This window comes from Quercus suber, unplaced genomic scaffold (genome assembly GCF_002906115.3).
Source record: "Quercus suber isolate HL8 unplaced genomic scaffold, Cork oak 2.0 scaffold_1023, whole genome shotgun sequence".
Lineage (NCBI taxonomy): Eukaryota > Viridiplantae > Streptophyta > Magnoliopsida > Fagales > Fagaceae > Quercus > Quercus suber.
The window spans coordinates 31958-43705 of record NW_027070434.1 but is presented as its reverse complement, the minus strand read 5'-3'; the positions used below and the strand labels follow the sequence as shown (position 1 = coordinate 43705).

Sequence of the window (11748 nt, the reverse complement as noted above, 5' to 3'; positions counted from 1 at the left end):
AAAGCCTCCCAGATCTCCTTCCATTGGCAATTTCCAACCTCTTTCACTTGTACTATTTTCCATTTCGTTGTAATCTCAAATTCCAAAATTGTAATTTCGTATTACCATAGATCATCAAGTGCATTAGTTCTCAAAGACGAAATTCAAGTTTTCACATTCTCAAGTAAGACTCTGTTCTGGAAATTATATATTCGTCTTTTTATTTATGTTTTCATCAATACTATTATGACTATTACTATCAATTTTTATGCTTTATAACTCAAACCTAAACCTAATACCTCCACCTTGTACAGAAAGAAAGTTTTTTTTTTCCTCCCCTTTGTATAGGAACAAAATTGTTGTTCTCAAAGCTGTAATCTAAGAACTAAATCATCTTTCCAACAGATCATTTTTTGCTAATTCCCCTGCAATTGTTGTGGTAATGAAAGTCTAAATGCTCACTTGATCATCTTAATATAATTAATAATGGAAAAAGTTGACACCAAACTCAGTTATAGCCTAAACCTCCAATTTTGATTTAAAGAATTAACATGAATACATGACTATATATTTTAAAAATCTAAAGATTAGATTGCATATTTTTTATGTTCTAATTAACACACATGTAAAATTTCATGTTAATTAAATTTTATTTATTATTCGATTTATAAACTTATTTTTTATGCATAATTTCACATTATAAAAAATTGAAATTTAAACATTTGATTGATGGCATAAATATTGATTTTTTTATCTTCTAAATTTTTTGCAAACATGGAGGATACAAGAAGAGAATGTAGTCTAACGGTGAATTTGTCAAATTTATATACAATCATAAGTTGTTGAGTAGAGTTGTAACCTTGCACTAAGTTAAAATTCCTTGCCTTCATCAAAATAATTAAAATAAAATAAAATCTTTGCCAAACTTTGTCCATTGGTAATTAGATACTTCTAATATTTACACACTTTACAATTACGTATCATTAGAAAACGATATTTATTCACATATATATTATTAAACAATTCTTGATTATTACACCTTAGCCAAATGGTCTCTTAATTGTGAAGTCATTGGTTCTTTTGTGTTGGGTAGTTGTCCTTCCTGTTTTGATGATGTTATTAGGAAGGAAGCTTGTTGTATTGTGTATTTGTTTGTTTAATAAATTCTTGATTCATCAAAAAAATGTCATTTGCGCAAGCTGATGTTTCACTCTTCTATTGATAATAGTTTATGAATAATTTTAGACTTATATTTGAGTTATCATCAGAGCACGATGGCAAGGGAAATTGTGAGCTCCATGACTGAGGGAATTGTGAGCTCGATGACTGGGGAAATTGTAAGTAAGTTGATTTCATATGCTACTAAACTGATCAGCAGTGCTAGGGGCTGCGAGGACGAGCTAAGAGGGATTCGTCAATCGTTAACCATGATTCGAGCTGTTCTGACTGATGCCGAGAGAAGGCAAGTGAGAGATGAGTCTGTGAAGCTTTGGCTCCAGATGCTTGAAGATGTTGCTTATGAAGCTGACGATGTGCTGGACGAGTTTGCATACGAGAATCTCCGGCAAAAGATAGAAGTTGGAAACCAAAGGAAGAGAAAGGTACGTGATATCTGTTCAACCTCCAATCCCGGTTTTTTCCGCCTCCCAATGGCAGACAAAATTAAGGCTATTCAGGAATCACTTGTAAGAGTAGAAGACTTGGCAAATAAGTATGGTTTTGCTAAATTATTGTTAGTGGAATCAGTAGATACTAACAATAAAATTTTCCCAAACCGAGAGACAAACTCCTTTCTTAATCATTCAGAAGTTATAGGAAGGCAAAATGATGTTTTGGAAATAGTGAACTTGATAACTAGTACAACCAATCAACAACTCTCAGTCCTTCCTATAGTTGGAATGGCGGGTTTAGGGAAGACAACTTTCGCAAAACTTGTGTACAATCATGAGTTAGTAAAGAAACATTTTGATAAAACAATATGGGTATGCGTCTCTAACGATTTCAATGAAAAAAGGATTTTAAGAGAGATTCTTGAATCACTTACCAATAAGTCAAATCAATTACAAAGTGAGAATGCAATACTTCAAAACCTTCAAAAAGAGTTGCAAGGAAAAAGATACCTTCTCATTCTTGATGATGTCTGGAATGAAGATCATATGATATGGGATAAATTAAGCAGTTGTTTGTTAGGAATTAATTCTAATATTGGAAACAATATCATTGTAACAACCCGTAGTGACAATGTTGCAAAAATCATGGAGACAATTCCCTCATATCACTTAGAAAAACTACTTGAAGATGAATGTTGGTCTATAATTAAGAAAATGGTATCTTCAATTCCGTTAACTCCAGATTTGGAGACAATCGGATATGATATTGCCAAAAAATGTGGAGGGGTCCCATTAGTTGCAAAAGTCCTAGGAGGGACATTGGCTCATAAAAATGAAAAAAGTGAATGGTTAGCAATTCAAAGCAATGAAATTTGGAATTTTCTAGGCATTAGCAACAAGATGTTACCAATATTAAAATTGAGCTTTGATCATCTACAATCATCATCTCTTAAAAAATGCTTTGCATATTGTTCAATTTTTCCGAAAGATTATGAGATTAAAAAGGAAGAGTTAATTCAATTTTGGATGGCTGAAGGGTTCTTTCAACCATCTGAAGGAAGTTGTGTGGTAATAGAGGATATTGGTAACATGTATTTTGATATCTTGTTGGCAAATTCCTTATTTCAAGATGAGAAAAAGGATGTGTTTGATAATATTATCAGTTGCAAGATGCATGATTTGGTACATGATCTTGCACTCTCAGTTTCAAAATCTGAGACCTTATTTTTGAATAAGGATTTGGAGAGTGACATCAGTCACATACAATATTTATTTATTGAATCTGATGGTAAAATTGTACCAAGAATTTCATCTTCAAAAGATGATGTTAGGAGATTGCGCACATTTGTTTCTAAAAATGTTGTGCTTCGCAACACGTTATTAAATTTTATTTGCTTACGTGTTCTAAAATTAAATGGAGACTCTATAAAAGAATTGCCAAGTTCAATTGGCCTTTTAATACATTTGAGGCTTCTTAGCGTCGCAAGTTTTTCCATCAAAGCATTACCAAAGTCCATCACCAAACTCTACATTTTGCAAACTTTAAGAATCGAAGGTTGCCCATATGTCAGAGAGGCTCTTGAAGATCTAAAACAATTGATAAACTTAAGGCATATTTATATCCCTTCTGGTTTTAATGAAAAACTTAAGGATATAGGGCAATTGACGTGTCTACAAACATTGCGATGTTTTATTGTGGGTCAAGATGCAGGTCATCGGATTGAGGAATTGGGATGCTTGAATCAACTTAGAGGAAAATTAGACCTCTGGAATCTAGAGCATGTGAGAGATAAAGAAGAAGCCCGAAGAGCAAATTTAGGAGAAAAGGCCAAAATATGCATGTTGTGATTTCACTGGGCCATACAGAGAAAAGGCAACTACGAGAATGATGAAGAGGTGTTGGAAGGTCTTGAGCCTCACCGATGTTTGAAGAGCTTAACAATTGATGGCTTTGGAGAAAAGAAATTCCCATCATGGATGTTGACAAGCCTTGATGCTTGGGATGGAATTTTGCAATTTGGCAATTTAATTGAGATCGAATTTAGGAATTGCAAAAAATGTGAGGTTCTTCCCACTCTTGGGCTTCTACCCCATCTTAGGGTACTTACAATAGAAGGTATGGATGGTGTAAGACATATTAGAACTGAGTTTTACAGTAACTATAATAATGGAAGTGATGGCACTATGTTGTTCCCAGCTTTGAGAAAACTTAATTTGGGTAGCATGCCCAATCTAGTGGAATGGATGGATGTGATGGAGCCAGCAACAACAACAGGCCTAATGGTGTTTACTTGCCTTGAGGAGTTGACCATTGAAGGTTGTAGCCAACTGAGAAGTGCTCCATGTCATTTTTCGAGTCTTAAGAAATTAGACATTAGTGACGTGCGTAGCACGACATTTGAAAACATTATTGGCAAGCTTACGACGCTCACGTCCATCGAGGTTTGTTTTTTTTTTTTTTTTTTTTTTTTTTTGGTTTTTTTGTTTTTTGTTTTTGTTTTTGTTTTTTTTCCTTTAAGCTGAAAAGGCTCACACGAAACCCTAAAACTGAACTAAAAAGGCTTTGAATTGGGCTTGATAGTGAAACTAAATAAATAAAAAGTGGGTTGAATTAATTATACAAATTTATTATAGGATGATAGTAGAAGTAAATAAAGAAGTAGTGGGCTGGCTTTATTATAGGGCGATAGTGGAAGTAAATAAATAAGTAGTAGACTACATTTATAGGGCTGAAAATTGTAAAAACTATTTTAAAATTGTAGGACAAATTATATTTAAAAAAAGAATGACGTGGCAGCTGATATAGCGCAACGCGAGAGCAGCAGCATTAAACGCTATGCTTCAGCTTTTAGTAATATATAGATTGATATTAATGATTAGAAAACGATACTTATTCACATATATATTATTACACAGTTCTTGATTATTACACCTTAGCCAAATGGTCTCTTAATTGTAAAGTCTTTGGTTCTTTTGTGTTGGGTAGTTGTCCTTCCTGTATTGATGATGTTATTTCGAAGGAAGCTTGTTGTATTGTGTATTTGTTTGTTTAATAAAGTCTTGATTCATCAAAAAAATGTCATTTGCGCAAGCTGATGTTTCACTCTGATTTATTGATAATAGTTTATGAATAATTTTAGACTTATATTTGAGTTATCATCAGAGCACGATGGCAAGGGAAATTGTGAGCTCCATGACTGAGGGAATTGTGAGCTCCATGACTGGGGAAATTGTAAGTAAGTTGATTTCATATGCTACTAAGCTGATCAGCAGTGCTAGGGGTTGCGAGGACGAGCTAAGAGGGATTCGTCAATCATTAACCATGATTCGAGCTGTTCTGACCGATGCCGAGAGAAGGCAAGTGAGAGATGAGTCTGTGAAGCTTTGGCTCCAGATGCTTGAAGATGTTGCTTATGAAGCTGACGATGTGCTGGACGAGTTTGCATACGAGAATCTCCGGCAAAAGATAGAAGTTGGAAACCAAAGGAAGAGGAAGGTACGTGATATCTGTTCAACCTCCAATCCCGGTTTTTTCCGCCTCCCAATGGCAGACAAAATTAAGGCTATTCAGGAATCACTGGTAAGAGTAGAGGACTTGGCAAATAAGTATGGTTTTGCTAAATTATTTTTAGCGGAATCAGTAGATACTAACAATAAAATTATCCCAAACCGAGAGACAAACTCCTTTCTTAATCATTCAGAAGTTATAGGAAGGCAAAATGATGTTTTGGAAATAGTGAACTTGATAACTAGTACAACCAATCAACAACTCTCAGTCCTTCCTATAGTTGGAATGGCGGGTTTAGGGAAGACAACTTTCACAAAACTTGTGTACAATCACGAGCTAGTAAAGAAACATTTTGATAAAACAATATGGGTATGTGTCTCTAACGATTTCAATGAAAAAAAGATTTTAAGAGAGATTCTTGAATCACTTACCAATAAGTCAAGTCAATTACAAAGTGAGAATGCAATACTTCAAAACCTTCAAAAAGAGTTGCAAGGAAAAAGATACCTTCTCATTCTTGATGATGTCTGGAATGAAGATCATATGATATGGGATAAATTAAGCAGTTGTTTGTTAGGAATTAATTCTAATATTGGAAACAATATCATTGTAACAACCCGTAGTGACAATGTTGCAAAAATCATGGAGACAATTCCCTCATATCACTTAGGAAAACTACTTGAAGATGAATGTTGGTCTATAATTAAGAAAATGGTATCTTCAATTCCGTTAACTCCAGATTTGGAGACAATCGGATATGATATTGCCAAAAAATGTGGAGGGGTCCCATTAGCTACAAAAGTCCTAGGAGGGACAATGGCTCGTAAAAATGAAAAAAGAGAATGGTTAGCAATTCAAAGCAATGAAATTTGGAATTTTCTAGGCATTAGCAACAAGATGTTACCAATATTAAAATTGAGCTTTGATCATCTGCAATCACCATCTCTTAAAAAATGCTTTGCATATTGTTCAATTTTTCCGAAAGATTATGAGATTAAAAAGGAAGAGTTAATTCAGTTTTGGATGGCTGAAGGGTTCCTTCAACCATCTCAAGGAAGTTGTGTGGTAATGGAGGATATTGGTAACATGTATTTTGATATCTTGTTGGCAAATTCCTTATTTCAAGATGAGAAAAAGGATGAATTTGATAATATTATTAGTTGCAAGATGCATGATTTAGTACATGATCTTGCACTCTCAGTTTCAAAATCTGAGACCTTATTTATGAATAAGGATTTGGAGGGTGACATCAGTCACATAAGATATTTATTCATCGAATCTGATGGTAAAATTGTACCAAGAATTCTATCTTCAAAAGATGATGTCAGGAGATTGCGCACATTTGTTTCTAAAAATGTTGTGCTTGGCAATACGTTATTAAATTTTATTTGTTTACGTGTTCTAAAATTAAATGGAGACTCTATAAAAGAATTGCCAAGTTCAATTGGTCTTTTAATACATTTGAGGTTTCTCAGCGTTGCAAGTTTTTCCATCAAAGCATTACCAAAGTCCATCACCAAACTCTACAATTTGCAAACTTTAAGAATCGAAGGTTGCCCATATGTCAGAGAGCCTCTTGAAGATCTAACACAATTGATAAACTTAAGGCATATTTATATCCCTTCTGGCTTTAATGAAAAACTTAAGGATATAGGGCAATTGACGTGTCTACAAACATTGCGATGTTTTATTGTGGGTCAAGATGCAGGTCATCGGATTGAGGAATTGGGATGCTTAAATCAACTTAGAGGAAAATTAGACCTCTGGAATCTAGAGCATGTGAGAGATAAAGAAGAAGCCCGAAGAGCAAATTTAGGAGAAAAGGCCAAAATATGCATGTTGCGATTTCACTGGGCCATACAGAGAAAAGGCAACTACGAGAATGATGAAGAGGTGTTGGAAGGTCTTGAGCCTCACCGATGTTTGAAGAGCTTAACAATTGATGGCTTTGGAGGAAAGAAATTCCCATCATGGATGTTGACAAGCCTTGATGCTTGGGATGGAATTTTGCAATTTGGCAATTTAATTGAGATCGAATTTAGGAATTGCAAAAAATGTGAGGTTCTTCCCACTCTTGGGCTTCTACCCCATCTTAGGGTACTTACAATAGAAGGTATGGATGGTGTAAGACATATTGGAACTGAGTTTTACAGTAACTATAATAATGGAAGTGATGGCACTATGTTGTTCCCAGCTTTGAGAAAACTTAATTTGGGTAGCATGCCCAATCTAGTGGAATGGATGGATGTGATGGAGCCAGCAACAACAACAGGCCTAATGGTGTTTACTTGCCTTGAGGAGTTGACCATTGAAGGTTGTAGCCAACTGAGAAGTGCTCCATGTCATTTTTCGAGTCTTAAGAAATTAGACATTAGTGACGTGCGTAGCACGACATTTGAAAACATTATTGGCAAGCTTACGACGCTCACGTCCATCGAGGTTTGTAATATTTCAGAACTTGCTTGTCTGCCAGAGAAGTTATTGCAAAACAATGCGAGTCTCATGTCTCTGATGATATCGGGATGGGCCGATTTGGAGTCCATCGTGTCACATGAGGATGTATGGGCCTTCTGCACCTCTCTTCGATCGCTTAAAATAGAACGCTGTTGGAAATTACAAATACAAGGTGTCCCATCCCATCTTCAACGCTTGGAGATATGTGGGTGTGTTATTCTACCTACTGGGCTACAATCATGCACGTCTCTTACCCTACTAACGATTCAGTTTTGTGATAAATTGAAATCAATTCCAAATCTAGGACAATTGCATTCCCTTACCCAATTAAAAATTAGGTATTGCGATAATCTGATATCAATACCTGATTTAAGAGGATTGCATTCTCTTATCGAGTTACAAATTTGGTATTGTCCTAAATTGACGAGTCTCCCAGAGGGGTTAGAATCTCTCAACCGCTTGAAGACTTTGGTGATTGGCGAGTTTTGTAAGGAGCTGGATGATTTCCCGAGTCTTGTTTCTATCGAACACTTGCACGCATCCCTTCAACATTTAGACTTGAAAGGGTGGCCTAAACTTAAGTCTATACCGGACAATGTTCAAGTCTTGACTGCCCTTAAAAGTCTCTACATATCTGACTTTGATGGCATGGAAACTTTGCCTGAGTGGTTGACCAAGCTTTCTTCTCTTCAAACTCTGCGCATCTTTAGTTGCTCCAAGTTAAAGGAAAGTTATGCAATTGGTGGAAAAGAGCGGTCCAAAATTGCCCATATTCCAAATATCATGATCTGGATATAAGTTTCTGAAGCAGTTTGAACAAGCGGTATGTGTAGTGAAATCCACTTATCATACTCTCATTTAAATCAATATTATATTCTTAATTTCCCCTGATTCTTTTCTCTCTTTAAGTTTCCGCCAAATTCTTTTGTTTTTTTTATTTAAATGTTTTGGCAATTTCTGATTAGATCAGTTAAAGTATCCTGAATTGCACATCCTATTCTCTTCTACCATTGAATTTAATATTCGGTAGTATTTTTATAAAGTTATGCGCTTGCCATGTCCTGTTTTGCGCTTTTTTTTTTTTTTTTGGGAGGAGTGATTGTTGACGTTTTTGTGTAAATGGTGCACATCAGTGGGTTCCGTATACTATTTACAAAACCCACAAATCTGACTTTTTAGTAACTTTTTCATTAAAAATGGATCTCACGGTACTATTCATATATTTAAAAATTATTTTGCTATAGTATTTTTAGTTTTTAGTTTTTAGTTGTATGCCTTTATCCAAACGGACCCTTAGCCACTCTGGCAGCAACCACAATAAGCAATATCCAGCTTTTGCTGTAAAGTGAGCATCACGTTGGCAATAACTTCTAAAAAATTCTTGACCAATTTAAGAAACCTTCCACTTGGCTAACACCAGAGAACGTCTCTTTAGTAAGGGAATTGGACCTCTTGAGGAAAGAAAATGTTAACCCATGATCCACTTAAGTACAGTATGCAGGTCTTGTATGAAACCATCCGTTCTACTGGAGCTGAATGTTAGGGCCATTAGTAACAGAAAATAATTAGTTTTAATTCACAAAAGCTAAATCCATAAAATAAGATCCACTCAAGCCATCAAAAACAAAAAACAAGAAAAACATGAGAAAATTTTATGCAAAGAAAACTTCTAATGCAAGTATTGCTTTTGACTTTACAAAGTTCTACAGTTTATAAGGTCTTAAAAAAAATTATATAAATAAATTTAAGAGCTTATCTCTTAAAGAGATTAAGAGAGATAAGCTCTTAAAATTTTAAATCCACCAATAATTGAATGGTTAAATAAAATTACAAAATAGTAGTGGTAGTATTTTATAAATTTTAATAGCAAAACCAGAGGAGGAAACAAGTTTGGTTGGCAAGTTAGATACCTCCACGCCTAAATTGTAAATTGTATCCATCCCAATGTTTAGATTTTATGAAGGTTTGTCCAATTGAGTGCTAGTCCAACAGTAATCTAGGTACCGTTTAGATCACGTCCACGCATTTTATGTTTCAGCTTTTTTTTTTGGGACCAACACTTGGTGCACTGTTCATGGAACATGAATAGTGCAAATAGGCAAATGAACAGTGTTTTTTAGTGTGAACAGTAATTGTAAATTATTTTTTTATAGTTTTCAGTTTTTAGCAAAATAAGCAGTATCCAAATGCGCTCTAACAATTGCACACAGTCTAGTGGGGGTGTCAATTTGATTCCTATCTGATTGGAGTTCATTAAAATTTTGTGAATTCCCCCAAGTCTCATCTTCTACTCTTCTTATTTCTTTATTTCATTTACTGTTTTCTGAAATTGTTGATATTATGGAATGTACAATTTGCTAAAGTCGTTGGACTAACTTTTCTCTCTTCAACATTTGGTACTTACAGGATGGAAGGACCTTACTTATCTCCCTAAAGTGGATTTCATGCGTTTGATCACCAAATTGCCATATGCCTATCCATTCATAACTGTCTCAAAGTTAAATAAATAGATGTGTTGAGGGCGATGACACATCCTGGTCCAAAGATGGGGAATGGTTTAAAAAGAGGAATCTGTTTGAAGTTCACATATATATTATTACAACAGTATGTGTGGTATGTTTTCTTAAACTAAATCCTCATCTCTTCTCTGATGCTTTACCTTAAATCAACTGATTCTATTCATAATTGCCCTACTTTCTTCCTATCTCAGTTTAGTTTCCCCAATCTTTTTCTTTGTTAATGAACTATATTTTCTTGATGTGCATGTGCTAGTGACAACATATATATTGTATTCAGCTGGAAGAACAATTTGACTAATTCAATGGAGTTTAGTAGAAGTTTTTAAAGTTGGTAAGGTTTTATTCTCTTCTCAATTATGAAGTATTATATGAATCCAACAAATATACTATTTATGCCAAACATCCCCCCTTCCCTATCACTTTTCCTACAACATATACAAACCTGTTGCATAGAAAAAGGAAAAGAAAATTTTGTCAATCCAAAATATTCTATGAATTTCTTTTGACATGATTAGTGTTGGTAGTATTTTATTAGTACAACTGGAGCAAGAACTTAAGAAATTTAATATTACTTATATCCCAACAATTGGGACCACCATATTGTAATAATACAATACAATACAATACAATACAATATATGCTTGAAGGTAACTAAAGTTGGCAAATCATCACTGTCCTCATCTTTTTCCTTTGTTTTTTCTATCTAAATTGTTGACATGTTTCGTCTCTCTTATGACTCTAGCAACATCTTGTGTTCTTTATTTAGCCATTCAATCATTGAAAACCAATGGGCATATACATTAAGCTTTTGCATTTGGAAACTTCAAAAGCTAGCTAATTAAATTGAGCATTAGAGATTGTAAGTTCATATACGCAAAACAAAGTAAAGGATTTATTCAAATTATAGAGGGAATTATTGTTCTTTTTCTTGATTATAGACTTTCTCAGTTTTCCAAGTGGGCCCTCTCAGGATGGGTTCAACTTTTGAAGAACTTGAGGTTCTATTCTCCTTCAAACTCTGGAAACTTGTCTAGTGTGTGAGCTCAATTGAATAAATTCTTCAAGTTTTTGGATATTGATCCCTGGCCACATACACTAACAAAAATAAATTGAGGAATCTTTTGTGCTTGTTTCATGTGCTACAACTATGTTTTCATATCTGATGGTTATTCAGAATAATCACTACATATTATAATCCTTTGTGTACATAGTTGGGTAACAATCCTTTTGCATTTGAGGAATTTAAATTGTTTTATCTATTACTGATGGCCCTAGTATCCCATTGTAGATGAAATGGGAAGATTCTACTTAGGAACAGCATATAGCAATTGTGATTCCTCATAGCTGATGTATGTGCTCCCATACAATGCCTAACCACATTATGGAAGCTATTAGATATTTGATTGTCCAAGATTTTCATCATTAAAAGGAAGGATGTACCGAAGGTAATGCCCCAGGTTTTCCAAGATTGTCATCTAAAGCAAATAGACTGTTATGTCACCCACCTGGAAGCATCTTGAAGCTTATGTGATATCAGAAAAAGCTGGTGGTAAGTCCATCCAAAATTGACTTTCTGCTCTGTCTCTTCTCTAGTACTAGTATGTTTTTTGTTTTTTTTTTTTCATATAAGAATAAAATTCCAAATTTTTATTCATAAATTATTTGTTATTTCTTTCTT

At 34.4% G+C, this 11748-nt stretch overlaps 1 protein-coding gene across 1 annotated transcript; it reads left to right on the top strand.

Moving 5' to 3' along the window:
- LOC112010977 (putative disease resistance protein RGA1) lies at positions 1-4156 on the top strand. The gene is made up of 4 exons (XM_065768914.1): positions 1-163; positions 1248-3371; positions 3456-4031; positions 4109-4156. The coding sequence occupies exons 2-4, from the start codon at positions 1254-1256 to the stop codon at positions 4154-4156; spliced, it is 2742 nt and encodes a 913-aa protein (XP_065624986.1). The 5' UTR covers positions 1-163; positions 1248-1253.
- Positions 4157-11748: the final 7592 nt, after the last annotated feature.

Excerpts from the sequence above, each read along its gene's own strand:
- LOC112010977 (XM_065768914.1), top strand. The coding sequence starts at position 1,254 with ATGGCAAGGGAAATTGTGAGCTCCATGACTGAGGGAATTGTGAGCTCG. Across the intron at positions 3,372-3,455 it reads ACCTCTGGAATCTAGAGCAT|AGAAAAGGCAACTACGAGAA; the intron begins GTGAGAGATAAA and ends TGGGCCATACAG. Across the intron at positions 4,032-4,108 it reads CGACGCTCACGTCCATCGAG|CTGAAAAGGCTCACACGAAA; the intron begins GTTTGTTTTTTT and ends TTTTCCTTTAAG.